Raw genomic sequence first — 27,393 nt, 5'->3', positions numbered from 1 at the left:
ATGTGATAAAACCTCCATAAAACCTTCGAAACACTGAGGTTCGGAGAGCTTCTGAATTGGTGAACACATCCATGTTCCAAAATAGCAGTGCTCCCCAGCAGCTCAGGGACAGAAGGTTCCTATACCCTGGACTCTTCTGGACCTCACCCTTTGCACCTCTTTGAACCTCACCTCTTCATCTAGCTGTTCATATGTATCCTTTATAATACACTTGAAATGGTAAGGAAAGTGTTATCCTGGTTCTGTGAGTCATTCTGGCAAATTATTGAATTTGAGCACATGGGTTGTAGAAACACCCAACTTTGAAGCCAAATTGGATAGAAGTGTGGATGATCTGGGGACCTGATATTTATCACTGGCATCTGAAGAGAGGGCGTCCTGTGGGACGAGCCCTTAAACCTGTGCGTTCTGATGGAAACTCTGGGTGGTAAGTGTTGGAATTGAATTAAATTATAGGACACCTAGTTGGGTCAGAAGTAGTTGGTAACAGGAGGAAAAATTCTCAAAAAATCTCACAGGCCAATACACTCGCGCGCACACACACACACACACACACACACACAATTGTTTTATTTTGTATCTCTTTATAAATGTGGACAAGTATTGCTTTTCATGTATGTATCTGCTTATCTGCTATTGAAATGTCCTTTTCTGTCAACTGCTTGTTGATGTCCTTTGCCAGTTTTCCTACCAAGTTGTCGGTCTTTTTCTGACTGACTGCTGAGAGTTTCTTGTGTATGAGCTGTTTTAGCCCCACGTATCTATTGTGTGTTGCAAATATTTCCCCCCTGGATTTGACCTTTGTTTTAGTTATGGTTTCTTTTCTTGCTGTGCTAGCAATTTCTACATTTTCACAATCAGATAGCAATCTTTTCCTTTATGTCTCTTTGCTTTTCGTATCATGCTCAGAAAGGCCTTCTCTAAGGTTATAATAATATATGTTTTCTTCTGGCACATTTATGATTTTACATTTTTAGACTTCAATTTTTCATTTTTCTGCAATTTATCTTGATGTATTTTGAAGTAAGAGTCAAGTTTTTTATTTAGCCAACACAGCTAGCTGAATTCTCTAATACCTTTTACTGAATAGCCTAATTTTCCTCACTGATTTTGAATAGCTACTTTTTAGCATATACCGAGTTCTATATTTTCATGGATTTAATTCTGAACTCTATTCTATTCCAGTGATTTTTATTCCCACACCAAGATCACACTGTTTTAATTACCTTTGCTTGGTAATATGCTCTATTATTTGGTAGAGCCACCCTCCACTTACTATCCTTCTCTTTCAGAAACTTCCTAGCTATTCTTGCATATTTATTCCTTCTGAAGAGTTTTGGTATCAATTTTTAAAGTTCCACTTACCCTTTCACTTTCTGCATCTGGTCTAACGTCTCTGGCAGAGTGACCCCAAAACTTTCAGGGAAAAAGAGGGTGATGATTCCGATCAAGACAGTGAGGCTGCCCATGAGGATGTAGGGCAGAACTCTGTTGTACGCACCTGTAAGGCACAAGAACATCAATTACATACAGGGATTCTTCAGATGCTCTTGGGAATCCTTTTCTCATGGTGAACAATGGTATTTGAGAGCAGTTTTAAATGTGAACACCGTCAGAAGGAAAAATGTGTGTAAAATGTCACAATCACAGTTTCTCTTTGGCAGATGCCATTGCCTTCATGATTTCTGTAATCATTTACCTGTGTGACAGTGCATTATTATAAGGTCTTTCATGCCAGTTGGTGTTCTCTAAGCCACTATTTAACCATGTGTGACCCACGTTCCTTTGATGGAACTTTTTGCCTATCAAGTTTTCCCTTTAAGGTGTAATGAACTTGAGTGGAGGGATGAGAGGACATCAAGGAGAAAAAGGATATTGTAGGGACAGATACTAGCCATTATGCCTGGAGTGATCTTTGCTTGTGCCTGCAAAGTAGGCTGCAGTAGATAGCTATGTCCAAAGAGCCATGAGACTCTTTGTTTAAAATAATAAACTTTTTTAAGAGAGAGAGCATGAGCGATAGAAGGAGAGAGAATCTTAAGTTGGTTCCATAGCCAGCTCAGAGTCCGAAGTGGGGCTCAGTCTCATTGAGCCACCCAGGTGCTCCAAAAGAGAGATGAAACTCTTTTTTTTTAAAAACTTTTTAAATGTTTATTTAGTTTTGAGAGACAGAGACAGAGCATGAGAGGGGTACAGTCAGAGACAGGGAGACTCAGAATCCTAAGCAGAATCCGGGCTCTGAGCTGTCAGCACAGAACCTGAGATGGAACTCGAACTCACGAGCCGTGAGATCATGACCTGAGCTGAAGTGGGATGCTTAACTGACTGAGACACCCAGGCACCCATAGAGCCTTGAAACTCTTTTTTTTAATGTTTCATTTATTTTGGAGAGTGAGAGAGAGAGACAGCATGACAGGGGAGGGTCAGAGAGAGAGAGGGAGACACAGAATCCGAACACAGGTTCCAGGCTCTGAGCCATCAGCACAGAGCCCAGCACAGGGTTCGAGCCCATGAACTGTGAGATCGTGACCTGAGCTGAAGCCAGATGCTTAACTGACTGAGCCACCCAGGAGCCCCGCCATAAAACTCTTAAAGAAAAAAAACCTAAGTAATATGTTCCATCCAATTTCAATCACTAAATGTCAATCACTGTGAATGCACTCTATCTGGCTTTGGCTTCTTTTTGCAACATTTGCACGTCTTGGTTTTGTATGTAATTGTATGAACCATTCCACCTCTTCTTTATCAGGCATTTCTTGGACAGGAGAATAATAGATCCTCATCTTGCTTCCCTTCTGCATACAGAGATTACAGAAGAACAACACATTCAATTTTATTTGACAGGAAATGTTAAACTTGAATCTTTTGCAAGGTGTCTTTGTCACTAACAGGAGTAGCTACTGTGGAATAGAAAGCTCTGTCTTGGACTCCTCTGTTTCTTATGTACCAGTGGTCCACCCAAGTGAGCATGGTCTGAAAGCATAGGGAGGAAGAAAGGAGAAACGACACTGTTCTGTATAATAATGTGCTTTCTTAGGTGATGTTCAGGGCAGTTGTGCAGAATACATTTAAGATAAGAAAATGTTTCACGTTCTCTGTAAAGATTTAGGATGTACCTTTCCTGAGGATTAATATATGGTGTGTGTGTGTGTGTGTGTGTGTGTGTGTGTGTGTGTGTTAACCAGTAGGTAGCCAATGCATGACTAGGAAGAATAAGGAGGTATATTGACATCTCTCACCATCAGAGTCCCGATTGGGGGTCTGACTTGGAGGGCCAGATCCTACATCCACTGAACAACCCACTGAAGCCCCTCTGTGGTTTTATTCCGGATTGAGAAATTTGATTATATAAAAACTAAAATTTCCTGCATTACAAAAAAAATCATTAAGTTAAAAGTGAAGGATAAACTAGGAAAAATATTTACAGTGTATATACAAAGAGCTGGATTCTTTCAAATACAAAGAGCTCTTGCAAATCAAATATAAAGCATTTGAAAGATGAGCAAGAGACATGAACAGTCAGGTCACTGAAAAATACATGCAATGTCAATGATATGAAAAAATGCTCAACCTTATTTATAATTAAAGAAATAGAAATGAAAGCAACAATGATATCCATTTTTCAGATAACAGATTATCAATGATTTAAAAATTGGATAACCCCATTGTTAGTGAGGATATGGAGAAACAGGCACCCTCATATAAAATAGTTGTAATTTAGCACAATATTTAGAGGCCAGTTTTGCAATATCTGTGGAAAATTTAAATCACTCCAACAATACATAAATCCAAATGTATGTAATTAAATGAACAAAGAGTCATAGGGGGCATAGGGGAATGTTCACTGTAGTGTTATTTGTAATAACAAAAACCTGGAAATGGCCTCAATGTCCATCCATTGAGCCTAGTTAAACAAATTATGTGTATACATACATTAGAAGACTCTACACTAACTAAAAAGAAGTTAAGAGCTTTATATATTAATAAGCAAAGTTACTGTGATACGATGTTAAGTTAAAAAGTTGTGAAACAGTATATATAATTTCCCTTATGTGTTTAATTTTATTGTGTGTGTATATGTGTATGTGTATACATGTGTGTGTGTGTGTGTGTGTGTGTGTGTGTGTGTTTTGTAATACAAGACGTCTGAAGGGCTATTCACCGAAGTGGTAATATTAGCTCCTTTTTCAGGCAGAGAAGGACAGATACCATATNGGGCAATTCCAGGCCCCCTGCCGAGCTCTGGGGGCGGAGTCAGAATCGCTGCTTCCTTCTCTGGGTCAGGCTGGTGCACCTGGGCGGGGGCTTGCCCGCAGGGTGTTCTGAGCCCGAGCCTGGTTAGAAGCCTCTCTCAGTGGATTCTGCGTCTTTTTTCTCCCAATCTCTCAGGTTTTGTAAGGTTTCTAATGGCTTCAGATCTTTTCTGTGTGATGCATGGGCGCGAGTGCAAGTACGGAGCTCCTTACTTCTCCGCCATCTTGCCCTCTCCTCTTGTTGGTGTAAATTCTATCTTTACAATCTATAAAATGTATCTACTGTATAGTAGAGTATATATATATATATAGAGAGAGAGAGTATATGTAAATCTTTCTATATACTAGAGAGATTTAAGCATTGATAGTCAGAAATTATCAATAAATTCTACTTTCCACACTTTAAAAATAATTAGCTCCTTTTAGTTATAGGGCTGCAATTTGGGCTGCCAGACAGAGAAGAGGTAAACTTGTACTTTTTCCAGTACTTTTTACGCTGTTTGCGTTTTTCACAATGAAAAATCTATTCCTTTATATTTAAAAAAAAAGAACAAATTGACAAGATGCATCTCACCGAGGTAAACGAAGTAGGGAGCAATGATGCTGCCCACTCTGGAGGCCATGGATGTGACTCCCACAGCCATGTTCCTGACCAGGGTGGGGTACAGCTCTGCAGTGAAGACATACAGCATGGAGAAAGCAGAGGTGATCCCGAACTTTCCTAACATTGCCAGGCCAATGGACAAGAAGTTGTAATCTGGAAAAGAGACCCAGTGTAAATAGAGTGATGGGGGTTGCGGTGATGGTGTGGGGTTCGGAGCTGACAGCCAAGAAAGTATTCTTGAAGGCATCTTTGGTACAAAAAGGTGATTTTATTAAAGCACGGGGACAGGACCTACGGGCAGAAAGAGCTACCCTGTGGTCGTGAGTAGTGGCTAGTTATGTACCCTCAGATTGGAAGGGGGTTAGGGATAGAGTAAGTGTCTCAGGAATTTTGGAGGCAAGCTTTCCAGAACCTTGAGAGGCTGAGTGTTGTTAGGAAAACAAGCCATTTGTTACAGTTTAGTATCCTTCAGATGTATGTCAGGGGGCCATGAGCTTGCAGTATGATTGCCAGCATGTATCTTGGAGGAATCGAGATAAAGGAAGTTTCCAAAGAAATTTTTAAAAATTTTTAATGTTTATTTATTTTTGAGAGATAGAGAGAGATAGGGTATGAGCAGGGGAGGAGGAGAGAGAGATGGAGAAAGAATCCAAAGCAGGCTCCTGGCACAGAGCCTGATGCGGGGATCGAACTTAGGAGCCACGAGATCGTGACCTGAGCTGAAGTTGGATGCTTAACCGACTGAGCCACCCAGGCACCTCAAGGGAATATTTATATGTTAAAGTAGACTTACAGGACCCTGAAGGGGTCAGGATAATGTTGAGCCAAGATTCCCTTTTGCGTCTAGCAAAGTGTCATCATCAAGGCAGCTGAGCTCCTAGAGGAAGGTCACTCTGCCTGTTTCAAGGACTTGTCAATGGGCTGTAGGCAGTAAGGGAATCTATATTTTCATTTGCCTTAGCTTCCTCATCACCATAGCAAGCACTTAAACCCTTTCCCTTTGTTCTTGGGTAGCCAGGAGTGTCTGAGGAATATCACACATATCCCACCCATGGGGTTGGGGTAGTGTTAGCCTGTACTTTGCCCTCAGCTTCCCCCACGCTCCCTCATTATAGGTGGTTTTAGAAGTGAGACTTTCTTAACTTAGTTGTTTTTATTGTCTTTTTTACTTGTTTGGGAGTTGTTTTTATAGTATAAAGATATTTCTCAAGTAACACTTTTTCCCCCTCCAGTGCGGATCCCAGCATGGGGCTCAATTTTATGACCCTGAGATCATGACCTGAGCTAAAATCAAGAGTCAGATATTCAACCAACTGAATCCCTCAAATTTCTTAATAATTAGACACCAATAAAGGTGGAGAGCGACAGGTTGCTTCCTGTTTTGCTCTACTGTTATTCTGGATCATTTATTCCTTCAGTGACCTTTGTCCATTTTTATTTGTAGCAACAGTTTCAGAGTAAGTTGTTAGCACACTAATATAGTTAAGTTTAATCCTTGAAAAGAAGGACCAATCCTTTTTATCCTGTTAATTATTATTAAGAAATACATATTTCTATGTATAATACTATATGTTAATGTTCTATTGACATTTTAATAATATGAGAAAGTTAGCTATAAAGAGGAAAAAGAAGCAAATGTCCTCATGTGCTCTTTAAAAACTTAAAGATTATAGACCATAAAAATCACTGGCTTAGGGGTGCCTGGCAGGCTAAGTCAGAAGAGCATGCAGCTCTTGATCTTGGGGTTGTAAGTTCAAGACCCACGTTGAGGGTAGATATAATTTAAAAATAGGGGGCACCTGGAAGGCTCAGTTGGTTAAGTGTCTGACTTTAGCTCAGATCATGATCTCATGGTTGTGGGTTTGAGCCCCATGTCGGGCTCTGTGCTGACAGCTCAGAGCCTGGAGCCTGCTTTGGATTCTGTGTCTCCCTCTCTCTCTCTCACCCTCCTCTACTCGTGTGTGTGTGTGTGTGTGTGTGTGAAAAATAAATAAACATTAAAAAATTTTTTAAATAAAATCTTAAGGGGTACCTGGGTGACTCAGTTGGTGGAGTGTCCAACTCTTGATTTCGGCTCAGGTCATGACCTGGGGGTTGTGGAATCAAGCCCCACATTGGGCTTTGTACTGACAGCGTGGTGCCTGCTTGGGATTCTCTCTCTCTCTCTCTCTCTCTTTGCCCCTCTCCCCTAGCTCACACTCTATCTTTCTCTTTTTCTCTTTCAAAATAATAAATAAAATAAAATAAATAAAATTAAAAAAAAAATAAAACCTTTTAAAAAATTCACTGACTTACACTGGACCTGGCATGTGCTACAAACTATGACACTGGAATATGTGCCTCACATAAAAGTACCAAGGGGATGACCGACAGCATCAGTCTTCCTCGCATTGACTTCTGATTCTCTAAGGGTGACTCCCATTTGAGGGGAGTTGTGAGCACAGGAAATTATGTAGTTGGCTACTGTGTGTCTGGTTGACTTATGAAGAACTTATGATCTAAAGGCTACATAAACAGGGCACAGTGACGAACGATTAGTTTAGTCAAGGTGTGGATCTTTTCTAGTAAGCTCTTAATATTGGTCAACTGCTTACCTGCAGGTACCAGCTGAATTAAGAGAAGCACACCTCCTCCCAAGAACAGTACTCCAGCTATGATATAGCGTCTGGGCAGAGTTCGCAGTAGGAGCCAGGCTGTAACATAAGCTGGAACTTCAATCAAGGCAGAGAGGAAACAGTTCAAGTAGGCATCTCCATGTAAATTAGGAGCATTGAGAGACAGAGCAAAGTAGCCCACTGAGGTAAGCATCCTGAAAGAAAATAGAAAAACACAAAAGTGACGAGAGGGTGGTCTGAACCACTCAATAATTGTCAAGTAACTGTCCAGATCCTTCTGTTCTACAAGTAGCCACTAGCCACATATGGCTATTTAAAAGTAAATAAATTGAAATGAAATAAAATTAAAAATTCCATTATTCAGTAACACTAGGCACATGTCAACCCTCTTAATAGCCACTTAGGGCTAGTAGCTGCTAAAATGGACAACTCAGACATAAAACATTTTCACCACTGTGGAAAGTTCTATTGGACAGCCTTAGTCTAGATATACCAACATTCAACAATACCTACCCTGGTCTAATTTCAAATTTCAATATTTTCTGAACAGCTTGTTTATGTCCTCATTCCCTTACAACCATAATTTGAAGAAACCATAACTTGAAGAAAGATTGTCAGTCACATCAGTAAACATAAAATCCGCATTTAAATCTTACCAAACAGGAAAACAAAGATACATAGGTACTATTGTGGGATTCACTCATGGTAAATTCCTATCATTTTATTAGAACTCACTTTGGGGAAAAGAATGAAAACCCCATAATTGTTCAAAGTATCACAGGGTACACACTGCATATCCCATCATTACAGTGAATTTCCACATAACTGCGAAGTTTGCTGTGCAAAAATTAATTGCCCTTTGCAGACTTCTTTGTGCAGAGATTTGCTTATTTTTGACATGACCAAAAAGCAGAGGATATCTGAAAAATGTTTTCGGGAACACTGTTGGATCTTTTCATGCATATTCTACTGGGTTGTGTAGCACAAAGGCTAATGTAAAACAAAAGAAAAAACTGAACTTTATCACTCTAGGAATTTTTGCAATGGTCACATTTGATAATAAGTACAGTGTAGGCGAAACTAGTGACTAGTTTATCACTGGCTCAGCAGTCCTCAAGATACATTTGCACCAATGACATACGCTGACATTGAAGTCAGAAGGTCTAGAATGAGGAAAGCCATGTGCTTAGGACACACTTGCTGAATCAAGGGGCATAACTCTGTCATTGATCTCTTCTAACTGTAAAGCAGGATGGCCCTAAAAATAGACTCTCTGCAGTCTCTGAGCCTACAATTTCTTGTGTTGCCATTGTCCAGTAGGCAGGTTCTTTTTCTTTTTCTCCTTCCTTACTTCTTGGTAGATACATCATTAAATACAGTCTACAAAGTCATTATTTCTATGCCTGAATATCACTCAGTAGTTTGCTATGGGCAAATGTGAAAAGCTTATCCGAAGTCCAGTGCAGGCAGTGGGGATGTTCTAACATCACTGCTCAGGTGCCAGTCTAGCTTGGAGAAGCAGGAGCTGAATTACCTCTCAGTCTCAGGCACCAGGAACATTATTGGTTTTAATCTCAATTACTTTAGGAGGGGAGGACCCTTTCCATGAGGGCCATAGGACTGCAGACCTAAATATTATTCCCTGTGGCTTTTTTTCAGCATCCAGTTCTGTGAATTGAATGGCGGCATTTCCAAATGACTTAGAATTCTATCATGTTTATTTTGTCCCAGGAAGACTTGGGCCACGCTCTGACATTCCTTGTGGATTAAAGAAAATCAATTGTATACTTATGGTGCTGCATGTCACATTTTTAGATCACGTGTTACTTACCACAGCAGCAAAAACATAATGGTTATTGTGGCAATATTCCGAGTCCTGAACAGGTCCAGAATGAAAATTTTCTGCTGGCTTGGGAGTTTTAGTTCCTGTAGCTAAAACAATGCAAATAGCCATGAGATGAAGAGGTTAGTGAGGAAGTATCTTCAACCATGAAAGTGTGGGAAAGACTAATGCTTGTAACTCTGCTTCGCCTTGAGTATGCTCAGAAATCTGGAATTGAGGGGAATAAAGCAACTACATATATGATGCTTATTCTCACACTTCAAAGTACTTGTGGCCCATTTTAGACAGAAGCCTTTGAAATATGTAACACTGGCTTTACTGTCTCTTCATATAAAGTCTGACTGCTAACAGCCTATTCTTGACTCACAGTCGTCACTGTCATCACTGTGGTGACTTTAATCACACTGAGCTGTGATCCTTTGGATTTGTGATCCTTAGAGCGAAACAGCTCCTAAATGCCTTGGGGTCCATGTCTGCTTTTTATATTTTTCTCATGTTGTCTCAGAGTCAGAAAAGATTTGGGTTGACTGAGGGACCTTGGGCAAGTGACGATTTATCCCCTCTGAGCCTCAGTTTATTTCTATGTTAAAAAGGTATAACAATTGGGAGTTGAGAAGATTACGAGATCATACATATATGTATATGTATATATAAAGCATATATGTATATGATTTACGAGATCATACACATATGTATGTGTATCTATGTGTGTGTGTGTGTGTATATATATATATATATATATAAAGCTTAGCATAGTACTTGAACCGTGGTAAATGTCCAATACATTTGAACTATAATTATTGCCATTACTGCACCATTGAGGAAAAAATGCTATCTGGCTAGTGGCAATTTCTTACTGCTATCAATGGGCTTCCGTCCTTTATTTTTAATTTAACTGAAGTGAACTTGCCATGTGTTAGGAATCTAGATAACCATGCTCAATGGAACTTGTAAAAAGGTTACAAGGCTCTGAGGTGGGGAATCTTTTTGGGATAACGTGCAGGGACATAGAGTACATGTGCGTTAAGAGGCTGAGGGGCACCCGGGTGACTAGGCTAAGCGTTCTTCCACTCAGGTCATGATCTCACAGTTGGTGAGTTTGAGCCCTGTGTCAGGCTCTCTGCTGACAGCTCAGAGCCTGGAACCTGCTTTGGATTCGGTGTTTCTCTCTCTCTCTCTCTGCCCCTCCCCTGCTTATGCCCATGCTCTCTCTCTCTCTCTCAAAAATAAATAAATAAACATTTTTTTAAAAAGATTAAAAAAAATAAGAGGCTCCGGAAGGAATGTCTACTATGAAAGAGTAAGACTGCCAGACTGGCCTTTGTAGCAGGTGCTCTCCAAATATGAGCATCCTTCTTCCCAAGAATAACCGGACACTCCCTCCTGCAGCTCACAGACATATTACCTTTCTTCTTCTACAAGATTTGGAGTGTGCAGCTCTAGAACATGGCCTTGGCAGCAGAGCCCTGCTATCACAACAAAGCAAAGCCCCTGCATAAACTAGTGGGAGCTAGAAGTCTTCATGGAGGGTTCTGGAAGTGGTGCCATGAACAGATAGGACCTGGGCACCAGGTCTGTGCTAACACTTGGTGCTTCCACAGGGGCCTTTATGAAAATGCAGATCACCAGGTCTCACCCTGGGCCTGCTAAATCTGAATCTTTTCTGGGGCCCTAAAGCCTGTATTTAAAAAAAATTTTTTAAATATTTATTTATTTTTGAGAGAGAGAGAGAGAGACAGAGAGACAGAAACAGAGCATAAGTTGGGGAGGGGCAGAGAGAGAGGGAGACACAGAATCTGAAGTAGGCTCCAGGCTCTGAGCTGCCAGCACAGAGCTAGACGCGGAGCTTGAACTCACCAGCTGTGAGATCATGACCTGAGCTGAAGTCAGATGCTTAACCAACTGAGCCACCCAGGTGCCCCAAGGATTCTGTATTTTTAAAGCTCCTTGGGTGATTTTGATAACAGCCAGGCTTGGAAACCTCAGACAAGAATATTCTTATATCCAGTGTTTGTCTCTGTATGGAGTCACCAAAATGTCTTTGAACCAGACTCCATGAGCAGGTTGAAGGTGCTTCTGAAGGAAAGTCAGAGAAGCCCTAGATCACCTTCCAAGATGACACTACTCTATATTTTTTCCTGTCCACTGCCTCTACCATGAGATAAGAAAGCACAGTTGTAAAGGGCATGTACTTTGGCACCAGAGAGCCCTAGAGACTTCTAGCTATGTGATTCTGGGCAAATTACTTAAATTTCTGTACCTCAGTTTCTTCTCCTGAAAGAAAAAGGGCCTAGACTAGGACCTAAGTGCTATAGCTTGTCAAATAATTGGAACACTGTGCCTGGTATCTGGTAGACTCTCCATGATCATTCTGAGCAGGCCGCACTTGCTGGCACAGGGCTCTGTGGACCCTCCTCAAGAGGACCCCTCCCACCTTCACTAGGAGGTGAGCAGCAGAGATGAACACCAGCTCCCTTTCCTTCATTGGGCTTGTCCAATTCAGGCTCCAAGTGCCTCATGGCAGGAAGAAACAAGGTGCTATCAGAGGCATGTGTTGTGACACTGGACTTCATTCTTACTTGCCTTTAACTATCTCTTATATGGCTTATGATTGTTTTCACCCATGCAAGTCTGATTTCTACTACTAAATTGTAAGTTCCTTGAAGACAGGAATCAGAGCACACATCCAATAAATACCAACAAACAACTAGCACAGCCCTGAGACACAGAAGAGCTCACTGGACACTCCCCATGTCCAATATAGTACCTAAGGCTGGGAATGGAATTCTTTTTTTTTTATTTTTAATGTTTGTTTGTTTGTTTGTTTGTTTATTAGAAAGAGAGCGAGAGAGGGAAAGAGAGAGAGAGAGAGAGAGAGAACGAGCAGGCAAGAGTCAGAGAGAGCAGGAGGCACAGTATCTGAAACAGGCTCCGGGCTCCAAGCTGTCAGCACAGAGCCCAACACGGGAATCAAACTCATGAACCGCGAGATCATGACCTGAGCCGATGTCAGATGCTTAACTGACTGAGCCACCCAGGTGCCGCAGGAATGGAATTCTTGATCTGAAGAGTGAAGATCTTGATCAGTGATGTTTGTCCCGGCAGCCCTCTGGGAGCTTGGGTTCCTGGCACTGTAATTAACACTCCAGCCATCGCCAGGACATCTGCTTCTGACAGAAGTGCCAAAGGCCAGGGACAGAAGAAGCCCTCAGGGTAGAGCAGCGGTGTGCCCACCACCCTCTAAGAGTTCTGCTTTCTGGGGATGCCAGCAGTGCAGACTTCAATGTGGGCAGGCATACTGTTACTGCAGCCACCCTAGTCTTCTTGGGGTGTCCTGAGCAGTCCCCTACCCTTCTCCTAGTCAGGAATGTCGGCTCCACCCTCTCCATTCACCTAAGGGCCCCTACACCTGGCTCAGACCTGCCTCTTCAGCTCTGAGTGTGTCTGTTCCCTTTCTCTGCTGGTACAGAGCATCCACTCCTTCGATACTTAGCAATTCCTCCCTCCCGGCCTCATCTATGTTTCATCTAATCATGTCGACACTCTTACCTACATGCTATGCTCCTTAAGCATCGGCACTGCATCTCATTTTCTTATTTTCTCTAGGACCTGGCACAAGGCATGGATGGGAACACTGCAAGTCCTCACTGATTGTCAGGAAGTGCGACTGCCACCACGGAATATCCTCTTTTCCACATGGCCCCCTGCCTTCAGGGGCGAGCCCTTGAGCCTGTACTTTCACACCTTTAGGTTCTAGACATGACATAGCAGGACTAAAGGCATATACAGCTTCCTCAGCAGCTTTGGTATGATCCCGAGTACAGCGGAGAAATCCTGCATGAAATACCCCTCAACTCCATTTCTTTCCGCTTCATCTGGACATTCAGATTATGCAGTATGCAACAGCAACAGCGGTTTGGAGCAGTACCAGCAAGAAGTTGGAAGTAAACTTGCCAAAGGAAAGGGAATTAGTATTTAATCAACACTTGCTGTATGCTAAGCAATTTACACACATGATTGCACCTAATTCGTACACAGCCCTTTGACGTGAGTTTCAACTCAGAACTGAATCATCACTGTGTCTCTAAGGACTCCTATAGCACATGGTATACAGTGGTCACTCAAAACACATCGGATTAAATTACATTCCCGAAAATCAAGAATGCATGGCTGACTTCAAGAGGGCACATCTGCAAATGCTTACCTCTATGGGATCAAAAATCACCACCGGGGCAGCCTTGTTGTTCATTTTTGCAGCTTTTTGAACGATATTTTCAGCCTCTCTAAATCTTCTCTGGGATATCAACCACCGGGGAGATTCAGGAATAAACCTGGAATACATTTTTAAGGGTTTATAATTTTTCAGAATAGCAAGTTTTGACACTGTTCACCATAAGTTGCCCCCAAATGATTTTTATTTTGTAAAATTGTCATGTGTTTGTTTAAAGAAAATCAGGAAGGGGGAGGGCTCATAAGATTTTCACTGATAGTAGGAATAAACAAAAGCACCTCCAAGTTTCAAAGTTCTGATCAAACCATAAGGCTGATCATCAGTTGTACTTGAAACCAGGACCAGACTATATAGGGTAACATTAACTGTGGGTGAGTGTAAGCCAAGGCAGTGGGAGAAAGTCATCTCAAACGTAACAGCCAGGGTGGCTCATAAAAGAAACACAATCCATAGTGTCTTTTTAGTACATCCATCCCTTGGAGAAATCCTGGGGCCCCAGCTGACAAAGGTCAGAAGTTTATCAGGGAAAGGATGGCCAAGGCATCTGTGCTTTCTAGGCTTTTCTTGCAGTCAAAGGAGAAGATGTATACATGGACACCCTCCGGTGGGCTATCCCTGCAGCTCTCAACAGATTCCCAGTCCAGTGAGTAACCAAACCAGTTTTTGGGAGAGAGTCAATGTTATCTTTTTTTTTTTTTAATGTCTAGAAACTTAATTTTTTAAATTATACACAGTTGACTTCTATTCTTTCCTAATTTTTCTATTTTTTTCTATTTACTTTTTTCATACTTATATTTATTTATATTTTTCTATTCTTTTCTACTTTTTATTTCTCAAAATCTCATAGCCATTCTTCTGCCATTCTTCTCTTGTTTTTCTTACCTATTTGTCAGTACTCAGTTATCCTAGAAAATAAATCACATGTAGCAGATACAGGGGCCTCCTATAATTACAAGTGTCCCTCCAAAGCCCAAATAGGAATTAATCTCAGAGCAAAACACAACTTATCAAATGGCCAACCCTCAGCTCCCTTCCCCCACCTATTAGCACATGGGTTGAAAAATGAACCCAGTTTACATTTTTTGGAATATGCTCTTAGGTAGTCTCCATAGCAACTGTGATGTTAGGTCATTGACCCTCAGTAATTAGAGCTGCGCTGTCCAAGAGAACTTTCTGCAGTGTTCTGTAGATGTTTTGCCCAATACAGGAGCCAATAACCACATGTTGTTGAGCTAGTGTAACTAGTGTGATTGAGGAAATGAATTTTTAAGTTTATTTACTTTTAACTAATTTTAATTTACAGAAGCTGCATGTGGCCAGTGGCTACTGTATTAGTGCAGAGTTTGAGGTCTTACTTCCCAGCCACTGTAAACTTCATGTATATATACATGTATGCTTTACTTCTGAGCAATGTCTTTCCCCCACCAGATTGTTCTTAGAAATACCCTACCTTTCTTTCCACAGGCTTTGAGGGCCATAATTGATCTCAAGTTCCTAACGTCTAGTTGGCTAGATATTGCAGAGCTTCCCCTATGTTGCATCTATTGGCTCTTTCTCACCCTCTCTACACACACTCCATTCGTACCTGTAGTCACTACTTGCAAAACCTTTTACACGGAACTTGGGATGGGGGTGCCTGGGTGGTTCAGTCTGTTAAGCATCCGACTCTTGATTTTGGCTCAGGTCATGATCTCACAGTTTGTGAGATCAAGCCCCACATCAGGCTCTGTGCTGATAGCACAGAACCTGCTTGAGATTCTCTCTCTCCCTCTTTCTCTGACTCTCCCCTACTCGTATGTACCCCCACCCCATCTTTCTCTCTGTCTCTATCTCTGTAAATAAATAAATAAACATTTTTTTTTTAAAAAAAAGGAGCCTGGGACATAAAAAATTCCCCAAACCACCTGCAGGGCTCTGCATGGGTTTACTCCTATTTCCAGGCCACCATACTCAGGGATGCTGCAAACTCTACTTTTGGATTGCCATGGCTTTTTATTGCATGGAGAATCAAGTCTAGCTGATTATTTCAAAAGTTAGTGGAGTGCCAAATGAGGTTGTACACTGTAGCCTTTCTATAGATTGAATTCAAGTTGAACAGGGTAAGGACAGTGTTAGAGAGTCTCTATCACACATTGAACAAACAGCAGGAAGCGCAGCAGCCCTAACCTGATCCCCTCCCATCACCCCAGCGCACCTAGACTGATGAGTTTGGCTTCAGGAAGTCCCACCCTCAGGGACGAGGCATTCTTAAGAAAGCTATTCTGTTTTTATACGAGAATGATAAGACTGTTGTTAAACTTTCAGTGCAAGCACTCAGGTTAGTAGTGCTGGCCCCATGCTGCCCTCTGTCCGGGGCAGTCCTGTCCCTGGTACAATGTGCCCACAGCCGGGAGTGCTCATGGGCCAGCCCGTGGGCAACCAACAGAAGAAAGAACTCTCCGTAGGGCAAGAGTAAGGCAGCTCCTCATGGGATGGAACTTCTCAGCTGGAAACTGAGGGGCTGACCTACCAGAGTAGTTCCTTGTTGCAGTATCTGGGCCTGCAGCAAAGGTCCAAGCCCCAGAAATTAAAATCCTTACTAATCTCTTGTGGTCAGTCAGGGCCCTTCTATTTTTATTTTCTCTCTCTTTCTCTCTCTCTTTCTCATAGGACCACATACTAGTAAGGCTGATTATAACATGTTTTAGAAGTACTGGTCTCTTATACCAAAATGGCAACCAGAGCCAGAACGATAGAAACATCATTCGTTGAAGAGGCAGAAAATAACCTTTGCACAATCTTGTCTTGTGTCTTGAGAGATCCTCTGATCACTGCCATCTTTTATAATAAACTCAGTTAGCAAGGGACAGAAGGTGTGATGAAGATAATGTTGATGATGATGATGATGGCTCTCATTCCAGAAAATTGCCCTTCTCTTGTAAATCTGGGGTGCTTCCTTGGAGACAGAGCTCTGTAGTTAATGGCCTGTCCTTCTTTACGGTAAGCTTCCCTGATCTTCAGATTGAGTTCCAGAAGAAACCTCCAAATCAGAATGGTAGCTAACCTTTCAGACAGTGTCTCTCAAATTCCAGAGAAGTAAGGGGAAAAAGTGCTTTCTCCTCCCCAGCACAAGTATGCCAAGAATTTACACTGAAAAAACATAGCAGTCTTAGAGGTGATAAAGACAGTAGCTGGGAGTGGTCCAACCTGAGCTATCCGATCCAATGAGGCCAAATTGTGCTATCAGCCTCCGTGGGTATCTAACAGTTGCAAGAAGATAAAGGACCTTCTGGCAACTTCTTAGGCTGTGTCCAAAGGACAGCAAAACCATGAGGGCTCATCTAAACCATGCATTTTTAGAAGTGGTCAAAGAACCTTTCATTGTGTGTAAGCAGGTAGAGATCAAGCAGTTTGGTAGAACCTGTCACTGCTGGGAGATTGGATATTGATAACCTGAAACCAAACCAATAAGGAGTAACGGGGGAGGGGGTGAGGGCTAAGGGGAGAGAGAGACAGACCCACCAGTAGAAGAAATCCCCTTTCCTCTTGTTTAAATATGGAGGGGACCCAAAATACAAAGAAATGGGGAATCCCTAAAAAGAGGGTGTGGTTGGGACCATATTCCATGATTCAAATCTCTTGTCTTAGCTGAAATTTCCCACATAATCATATTGGATGAAACTGGGACCCAGTATCTCCAAACTTGGTTATTCCCACACCGATGTGTCAAAATTGGGTGGCAGGATTACAGAAGGAGAGAACGTTTCTCTAACAACTCATTGAATGAAAGTAATTTTCTCACCCTTCAAGATAAAGGAGATAAATTGGAGCATCCTACGTGTTAATCATCCTGTGATAGAGAAGCCTGAGGAAATGACACTAGATGAACCCATAAGGAGAAGGAGATTTCCTAGAGACAGAAAAGTGTTGGAAGAGCAGAGTGGGGCAGAGAGAAACAACAGAGCCCCACAGTACCATCCTCATAAGCAACATCAACAAGCAACAATGGACAAGAGTTGGGTGAGCCTCGGGGGGGCAGGGGACAGGTTTCCTAAGAATGGTGGTTTGCGGGACCAGACCGTGGAGAATCAAACCCCAGCACACAGGCCCACCCACAGCGAGGCAGACACTCTCCCAGCTCTGAAGCCCCAGCCTCAGCCAGCTGCACTGAGACCAGGCAAGCCCACGCGAGGAGGGTCGGCACCAGGCATGCTGGCCCAGTGCAGGGGGCTGTCTGGGACCGAGCCACACTCACCACCACAGCGGGATGCACAGCACCCCCGGCACCGTCAGCGCCAGCAGCAGCATCCGCCAGTCTCGGATGAAGTAAGCAAACAGTGGCAGCAGCATGTAGCCAACTGCAAAAAATGTGCACACTCCTAACGTGGAGAATATAATACGAACTGACTTGCCAAGAATTTCAGTTCCTGTTCAAAACAAGGGAGGAGTATTAGCATTTTAACTCACTTTAGTACTTGTTGTTTTACATCATTACCTGGCAGTTACAGTTCGAACTGTAATTATTTGGAAAAGGGAAGAGGCATTTGTTTGCCTCATGGACCAGAGGAGGGATGATCATGGTGAAGGAAAGCGGGAAGTAACCCAAGACTTGTCACCTTAGAGAAGGAAGAGTTTTCAGGAGATTTTAGAGGAGCCATGGGTTTATCTTCTGAAGGCCTCCTGATGTCACAGAAATATCATGCCCAACCCTGAGGGGTAATCCCTTCTGGGAATGCCACATTTCCAAAATAAGTGCCCCGGGTTGAGGAGCTGACAGGTGTTCCAGGAGATAGTGGGGGCTCTTCTGAGGGGCTCTGTGGGATCACAATGCATGGAGCCCCTCCCACAATTTCGCACTATAAACAGACATGGGGTCTTGGGAAAGAGTGGAAAGTTCATAGTTAACTGAGTCGTGTTTGGACACCTTTAGCCACCCTTGAACCCTGAGAAATGATAAATAGGATCCAGGGGCTCCTGAGGCACACAGAGCAGGTCCCCAACCCCCAAGGCTGAATTCCCTGCAGCCACACGGTGCCCAGAGGTCAGCCCTAGGCAGACACAGTTTATTCTGACCAAGGAAATAAAGGAAGGAGCTGGTTTGCTGGGACAGCAGGTGGCAGCTGTAGAGCTGGCCTCACACCCAGGGAACTTCACAGAGCTTCCCCAGAACACCACAAAGGGCCAAGACTGCTTGGCCCTGGGCCCTGGTTTTGGGAGAGGACACACAGGTGGCTGTTGGCTCTTGCTCTGCTCAGTGCCACAGGTCTTCCAGAGACATTGTCTGCCTTCTGGAGCTCTCAGTTGAGATGGGGGAGTCCAAGAAGAAGCTCCTTCTGTTGTCACAGAGCTCTGGGCCCTTTCTGGAGTCCACTCTTGGTCCTCTGCCCCGAGGCAGAGATCTGGCTGATGGCAACGGCTCTGCTTTTTATTTGACATCTGCCCACACTGCAGAGAAGTAACCCAGGAAACACAAAACAGTATTCAAAGAACCATTCAGGCTTGTCTTTCAAGAGATATTTTCTCAGATGTGTTGATATGCCCTGAGCACAGGCCAAGGAATTAAGACGCCAGAGAAGCAGTACAATTATGACCATTGACCTTTGAGCAACAAGGGTTGAATTGCATGGGTCCACATACACAAAGTTTTGTTTTGTTTTTTAGTAAATACAGTATAGTACTGTAAATGTACTTCTGTTCCTTATGATTTTCATAATAACAGTTTCTTTTTCTCTAGCTAACTTTATTATAAGAATACAGTAATAATACATTCAACATACAAAATATGTTAATTGTAAATGTTGTCAGTAAGGCTTCTGATCAGCAGTAGCTCTTAGTAGAGTGTTGGGGTGTCAAAAGTCATACATGGGATTTCGACTGTGTGGGTGAAGGAGGGGTCAGTGCTCCAAACCTCTTGTTCATGGGTCCATGGTATATGGCTAGTTTCCCATTCTCACTACTTGATCCTTGCCCCCAGCCCATTTCTTCCTCACTCAGCATGACTGAGAGGTTTGCCTCACTGGTTCCCTCTTGAACAGCCATTTCTAAAAAGCAGACTGTTAGAAACGGCCAATAATGTGTGCCTCTCACATCTCAGACTGCAGGCAATAGCCCTAACCACCTGAGGCAGGCTTCAGCCTCTCGACTAATTCCAAAAATAGGGCCTGACTTCTTTGAGGATCATGCGTGTTAATTTCAGATATTTTCTTACCTCACTAAGGACTCTCCTACTACTCCATAGGTGGACTCACCATGCCATGTTTCTAAACATGGCATGTAATTATCTTTGGCTGTAATTATCGTGATGTGAGAATGAATAGGGGGTGCTTTATTCCTAAGCAGAGATTCAGAAGTGAAGCAGCAGAGGATTTGGTTGTGGAAAAGAGGAAGTGCACAGGACCAAGGGAGAATCTTGTAGAATTGTGAAGCAAGGGAGCGCCCCCCCGCCCCCGGCCCCGCCTCATACTTCCATGATCCTGATAAGAGAAGAAAGAGAAGTGACACCACTGGGTTCCCAGATAATCTCTGTCTCTAAGCTCGTGTGTCAGGCCAGAACAGTTGTTCTGACTTTGCAGAGTACCCACGGGGAACAGAGCTTTTTAAATCTACCTCTCTGCCTTTCTGTTGAGCCACATGGATGGTATGAACATGAAGAGTTCCTCATTAGCACGGCTTCCTGCTCTCTGACTTTTAGACCATCACCCCTCTGTAAACATCATCACCATCATCTTCATACTAGCATTTATTTTTGAGAGGGGAATTTGAGCCAGGTTCTAGACTGTTTACATCTATTATCTCTTTGAAGCATCACAAAAATTGTGCAAAAATGAATATTACTTCTGTTTTACACATAATTAGCTGAGACTTACAGAGTTGAAGCAAATGGCCTCACTTCACACCTAAGTAGTAGGTGGGGCAGTGATGATTTAAGCCTGGTTGTTTTGAATGATGGATACCATCTAGAAAATATCACTTGGAGGCAAAGCCTGGACATTATCAAACAGTTGGTCACTTAAGACTCCTAAGGGGGCATTCATGGGAGATGGCTCAGGCCACGCTCTCCTTTCAAGAAGTAAGAATTTGTATTTTCCCTTCCTGGGCTGGTCTTTGAACAAACTGGCGACCAACCAGCCCTCTCAGAGGAGGACTAAGAGAGGAGCCCTGATTCCTGCAGACCTTCCACGGCCTATCTCTGCCCCATAGGTGACAGCAGTGACTTCTGCTGGCTGGGAACGCCTGTCCTGGCCTGGTTTACTCCCTAGATTTTTGCTCCTAGCTGGTCTTGGTCTAGTCAGTTCTTGGAGTGTCTCTTGGGACTGAGACTCTGTCATCTAAGCCAGACGGGCCTGTCCTGGCCAGGAGTATTTGCCCTTTGCCTGCCACTACCCCCTGAATCTAAGTACTCTCTCCAAGAGGGTACTCTCTCCAAGTGGGTGACTCAGGGAGGGCCAGGCTCACTTCTGCACTGATCAAGGCCCTTCTGTGGTAGTCATCCCAGGAGCCACTGAATACATTCCACACAGAGGCAGGACCTGCTCTTCCCTCTCCCATGAATGACTAACAGAGGCCGGTGGCAGACCCCAGCTCAAGAAATAAGAAAGTGGGACAGGTGCCAGAATGTGGAGTAGGAACCAGGGGCCCCTCGGTTGTGAGTACAGAAACCGTGTGCAGAGAGGCATCTGCAGAGAGCCTGGGCTCTTCGACACTCGCTTGCTACTAGAGTGACTTTGATAAGTCCTACTTCATGGAGTTCTTATTACAAGGACTGAGATACTTTGTGTAAAGTGCTTAGTAGAGTATCTGGCATATGGCAGGTGCTCAGGAATAGCTAATCTTTTTATCCTGGTCAAACAACTGAAATGTGTTGGATGTCAGAGGAATGATGGGAAGTAATTGCCTTTGACAAAGAGACCCAGTGGAAGGTGGTAGAACCTCTCTTTGCTCCCTGGAAAATACTCAGAATTCTCTCCAAATTAACAGATATTCCCCTACTCAGGACTGCCACTCTCCCTTCTATGAACCTAAAGAGATCATTCTAGTCAAAAGCAACATTTCCTATCTCTACATATATCCAGCATATAGTCACCCCTACCTCACCCATGTCCCATATCCTCAGTAACAACTGCATTGACTGCATCTGTTGATCAGATGTAAGTAATGTCCTTGAGAACAGAAGTGTGAGTCCTTGCTCCTCCCTGGGTCCCTCCAGATCTTTCTTCACTTGATGCAGTGCAAAAAAGGGGTACCAGCAAGTTTCTGCATCTTTCTAATGTATTTATATCCCATCTCATCCCTTGAAGTTTTTGAGGTAGCTTCTAATTTGAATACAATAAGATAATGGTAACACTAAAGTAAAATACAAAGAAAGGCGAAACTTACACCTTGGAGAAAAGAACAAAAATATGCAACTAATCACTTTGAAAAACACTATGGCTGTTCCTTAAATGGTTAAACATAAGATTACCATATAACCCAGCAATTCCACTCCTAGGTATATATCCAAGAGAACTGAAAGACACATATCCACAAAAAATACCTGTACTCATATGTTGATAGTAGCATTCTTTTTGATAGCCAAAAAGTGGAAACAACCCAGATGTCCATCAACTGATGTATGGATGAACAAGATGTAGTAAATCATGCAGTGGAATAATGATTCATGCTATAGCATGGACCAACCTTGAAAACATCAAGTAAAGGAAGTCAGTCATAAAGGCCACATGTTGTATGATTCCACTTATCTGAAATGTTCAAAATAGATGAATCCATACAGACAGAAAGTAGATTAGTGGTTGCCTGGGGCTAGGAAAAGAGGAAGATGGGGAGTCACTGTTAATGGGTACAGGGTTTCAGGGGAGGTGATAAAAATGTTCTGGAGTTAGAAAGAGCTGATGGTTGTACAACTTTGTGAATATACTAATAACCATTAAAATACACATTTTAGGGTCTCCTGGGTGGCTCAGTAGGTTAAGCGTCTGACTTGAGCTCAAGTCATGATCTTATGGTTCACAAGTTTGAGCCCCGTGTCATGCTCTGTGCTGACAGCTCAGAGCTTGGAGCCTGCTTCTGGTTCTGTATCTCCCTCTCTCTCTACCCCTCCCCCACTCATGCTTTGTTTCTCTCTCTCAAAAATAAAATAAACATCAAAAAAGTTTAAAACACACAGTTTGAAAGAGTGAATAGTATTCAAATTATACCTCAATTTAAAAACACTTTTGAGGTGCCTGGGTGGCTGGCTCAGTTAAGGGTCCAACTTCTGCTCAGGTCATGATCTCATGGTTCGTGAGTTCGAGCCCCGTGTCGGGCTCTCTGCCGTCATCTGCACGAAGTGTGCTTTAGAACCTCTGTCCCCCTCCCTCTCTGCCCATATCCAGCTTGTGCAGGTGCACATGCTTTCTCTCTCTTTCTCAAAAAAAAAAAAAAAAAAAGAATTAAAAAAACACTTAAAAAATATGTGGCTCAAAAAGACTGCACAGTTGATAAAGTTTCAATTTTGCCTGAGCTTTCTGGTAGCCAGAGTTATAAAGGAAGATGCCATAAGTCACATACTTGTGAAAAGGGAAAACACATGTAGACACCAGAGGAAGCAGAGTTTTAAATCGTTCAGCATACTGGCACAAATATTGCATAGGAGGGTGATGTTAGGAGTACTAAGAAAATACTGAATTAATGGATGGGTCAAGACAGGAAGGCAGTTAACTGTGCAAAATAAATTTGAGCAGGCAGTTATGAGGATAAAGAAGGAGCCTGTGGCATTTTACCCAGAAGGCTGTGGGCAGCTTAAAGACATTATTTCTGGGAAACAGTAGGAGACAGCGAGGGGCAGTTGGAGTGAAGGCAGGGTCAGTGTCATTGGTCCTGAGTGGTCATTTCCTCCTAAACCAGCATGATTCTCTCAGTACCCTCACTTCCAGGGGTATGTTCACTTCATGTTCCTTTGGCTAACATTGCTCCTTCCCTTCCTTTTCTTGTCTCCTATGAATCTGGCAGGAAAGGATCCACTACTGCATCGTTTTGAGAATGGGAGTAATTCAGCTTCCGGAATTGACGTGAAGCCTCTTAAAATGAGATTATCATCGCAGAGTCTCGCTAGCCCTCCCCTAGAGCCAAAGGGCAAAAGAGAAGGCCCAGACCCCAAGCTTCAGTTTATTTTACTCAAGACCCAAAATTCGCTGTTTTAGCCCTGGAACACTAGAGAGTGCTGCTGTGCTGCAGGAGAAGCCAGCCGCTGCTGAGCCCTGGCGCCAACCAAGCTACCCAGCCCCAGGCCCTGGCGAGAGTCCGTAGCTCCTGGGGGCAGTTGATTTTCAGCGACATTCTTAAATGTGCAAACCAGAGAACCCAACACAAAGAGTCTCATATGAGAATACAAAAGTCGGCAGTTTCCTGCCGAGTGAAATGGAGTAAAACTAAAGCCAGGGAGGTTCTGGGACCCAGGCTGGTGGATGGGGAGCCTGTTGCACCCAGCATCCAGCTCACTGATCGCTGGCTTGTACATCGGGGCTCTGATTGATCGTCCATGATCTTACTATGCCCTTGGCCCTATCACTCTTCTTAGCACCGGGAGCAGGGAGGGGAGTAGGTTGTAGTGTCAGGGCCAGCTAGGCAGGATTTCCCTGCGGGAGGCTCTTCCAGTCTCGTCCACTCACACAGGGAAGGTTCCAAGGCTCCAGAAGCATCCTATGCCCTTGGAAAGGCAGGACTCAACATTGTCTGGTCAGTAGAACCTGGGGGACACCATGCCTGGGACAAACCCCACCTGGTCCCAATCCCAATGACAGGGTTTCTCTGGCTTTGCCATGATTTTCTGTCTTTCTCTTTCTGATGGTCTTTTGGGCACTCCTTAAAGGAGTCTGCCAATCTCAGGTGATTTTGGGAGACCTGTTTAGTCTCTAGTATGTGTCTGGCCCAAGCAGAGCCACAAACTGGGCTTTTCGGATATAGGGAGGATCATCCCTAGGAAGATGGATTCTGGGAGATTTTGCCCATGAAAACAAATAGGCTTTACTCAAGAGCCCTGTGTCCTTGGGGCCATCAAGCATTAGAAGGTTGCAATTTCATACTAAATTGCTCCAATTTCTCGTTTCTTGCACTACTGGCCTGAAGCTGTGTGTCCTCTACACAAAGGACCTTCTTTAAGAACATCTGCTCTCAGGGCACCTGGGTGGCTCACTTGGTTAAGCATCCGACTTCAGCTCAGGTTATGATCTCACGGTTCATGAGTTCAATCCCTGAATCGGGCTCTGTGCTGACAGCTCAGAGCCTGGAGCCTGCTTCAGATCCTGTGTCTCCCCCCTCTTTACCCCTCCCCCCTCTTCCTCTCAAAAATAAACAGTTAAAATTCTTAAAAAAGAGAACATCTGGCTCTCCTTTTTCCCCACAGGGAAGAGGGAGGCCCCCCTCACTGAGGGCTGAGGAGGATGCTAACTGCCAGGACCATGTGGCTCAGCATGATCTCCCCACCCCCCAACTTCAGACACCTTGGCTGTGTCCAGGAGCTCTTCACAAATGATTAAAGGAGTGGAATGTGAGCAATTCCATCTTGGCAACCTCACAGAGAGTGTACACGTCCTCAACTAAGACAGCACAGCATCTCCAAAGCCAGCGCGTCACTCAGATTCTTAAAAGCAATCAGAATCCATCTTATCAGATGTAGATCTCTGAGGCAGGAAGAATTGTTAGACTTACATTAAAAGGGCACTGTTAATAATTACACTGTGACAATAGGGGCAAACTGGGTCAGCAATAAATCAACAGGGATATGTTGTCAAACTAGAGATGATGAGAACTGTTGTGTATTGTTCCAGAAGGGCCCCTCATTTCCCCTCCACTCAGCTGGTCAGAATCAGCTGGTGGGCTCAGAGAGCACATTGGGGTGCTTGCTCCTGGGGGTGACCCTGGTCAGCCTGCTGGGAGCTCACCTCACTTCCTTTCAACAAATGCTGGTGAGGGCCCTGGGGGCCTCCTCATGTCTTTTAGCTTGTATGTCCCCCTCAGGCAGCCCTAGACTCCAGAAGCAAGGCTGTTGCTAGGAGACAGGACTATCAGCAAGTCTCTTCATCCTGCACATCGCTGATAATGCTCTGGGGTGAGCTCTGACTCAGGGTGACACTAGACCTTCCCAGGGATGGCGGACTGTCACTGAACTCCTGTCTGGCATATGCCTGCCTCCTCCACCTGTGTAGCGGCTACACCATCTACCCTAAGTTCCTCCACGGGCCATGCACGGCTGCCAGGAACACTTTTTCCCTGACCCAGGCAGAAGTCCCAAGCTTTCAAAACTCAAGTCAAAGACATCCCTAGGTGGTCCCTCCCCCAGCACACCAACTTTGTGCCTTTGCCAAGCCCCATGCTGCTGAAATGTGCTCAGTTATTGTGTGCATGGTTCCTATCAGCTCCAGCTTCTATCCACCACTCCATCCCAGAGCCCAGCCTTGGGGGTGCCTGCCTTGTCTGTGACCAGATACAAAGACTCCAGGCTTCAGCCCCCTCCCTAACACACACATGTCTGAGGCTCATCATGTTTTAGAAGCACAGCCCATGGGTTAAGGTGCCTCCTTCTGTCCTACGAGCACTCCCTATGCCCCATCTTCCCGGCCTCTCACAGGGTTCAAAGGAGAAGCCCTGAGCATCAGAAAACATTCTTACCTAGAATGAAGGCCACCACATAGTTAGAGATCTGTCCCATGCCGACGATGACAAATAACACAGTAAACATCTCCCAGTTGATGGAGAAAATCTGCAGGAAGCTGAAGCCAGTCTGCACAGCCATGGTTGCAAAGAGGACGCTTTTCCTGCCAAACCTGCAGAATACAGCACAGCACAAAACATTGCACATGCAGTTCACAGCCAGGCCTGTGGCATGTCCTAAGTCAGGCATCACCGCAGACTTTGTGTTTGTTGTTTGTTTGTTTGTTTTCAGGGCTGTGTGACAGACTTTTCTCCCTGTCTCATTCTCCCAACTTCTTCCCTGGTGAGGTCTCGGGCATCCATCTGCCCAGGAGGTGACTTTTGAGATTTGAAAACTTCTGTAGAGGCCCCATATCTTGAAAGCACAGAGCAGGTCATGCAAGGACCACATAGAATTCTGCTCTTTACAAGAAGCCACAGAAAGAAGCTGCCACCACATTTCCGGCAAACGTGTAAGTGCAGATTACAGATACATCTATCAGCAATATGGGAATCGTGTCAATTCAGAATGAAGACTCCCTTTATGGCAGTGGTCTTCAACCTTAGCTGCCCTTGAAACCCCTGGTGCCGACACCTCACCTCCTAAGATTCTTATTGTGTAGGATGCAGTTTGCGTGTCGAGATTTTAAAAAGTTTTCCAGATGAGTCTAAGGTGCAACCAAAATCACAAGCCACTTCTCTATGGGAAAAGTAGTTCTCAGCAGTAGACATGCAGAGAGCTGGCTCAAGTCTTCATTTCACTTTCTGATAGTGACCAATGGGTAGTATGGAGCACAGGCGTGGGCAGAACAGTCTCCTACTTCATTTTCCAAAATCAGATCTCAGGCCGTTGGATTTGCGGTCCCTTTGGACTTGGTAACAGGAGGAGGGACAGGCATTCTGCTGGGAACCCTTCCCAACACTGTCATTTGGCACTCCCACCTTCCTGCTCTGGTCCGCATGGAATATTGAGGGGCCAGAGGGGCACTTCTCCTGGAGCTCCGATGCTGTCTCCTCTAGACTGAGATCCAGGAGGTCCATAACCAGCCTCAGTCAGCTCTGTAGCCCTGGGGCCCCGCATCGCAGTGATGTGGGCACTCTCTGTCTGGCCCTTACTTTGACTGATGGCTGTTTGTGGACAGATCATGTGCCATTGCAGAGTTAGGGATGGGATGGGGAGGCAGTGGTGATGCCAGCAGTAT

At 44.0% G+C, this 27,393-nt stretch overlaps 1 protein-coding gene across 1 annotated transcript in view; it reads right to left on the bottom strand.

Annotated features, from left to right (window-relative positions):
- Window positions 1-27,393, bottom strand: part of SLC22A4 (solute carrier family 22 member 4) — a 31,810-nt gene that overhangs the window by 2,655 nt on the left and 1,762 nt on the right. Inside the window, exons 4-10 of the mRNA XM_077768874.1 lie at window positions 26,171-26,325; window positions 17,781-17,952; window positions 13,520-13,646; window positions 9,304-9,404; window positions 7,452-7,666; window positions 4,828-5,010; window positions 1,366-1,501 (exon numbers count right to left, since the gene is read on the bottom strand). Coding sequence (XP_077625000.1) covers window positions 1,366-1,501; window positions 4,828-5,010; window positions 7,452-7,666; window positions 9,304-9,404; window positions 13,520-13,646; window positions 17,781-17,952; window positions 26,171-26,325 — 1,089 coding nt within the window. The remainder of the gene's footprint in view (window positions 1-1,365; window positions 1,502-4,827; window positions 5,011-7,451; window positions 7,667-9,303; window positions 9,405-13,519; window positions 13,647-17,780; window positions 17,953-26,170; window positions 26,326-27,393) is intronic.

Source organism: Crocuta crocuta, unplaced genomic scaffold, assembly GCF_008692635.1.
Source record: "Crocuta crocuta isolate KB4526 unplaced genomic scaffold, BGI_CrCroc_1.0 scaffold64, whole genome shotgun sequence".
Classification (NCBI taxonomy): Eukaryota; Metazoa; Chordata; class Mammalia; order Carnivora; family Hyaenidae; genus Crocuta; species Crocuta crocuta.
Note: the sequence above shows the minus strand (reverse complement) of the source record. Positions and strands in the feature narration are given on the sequence as shown.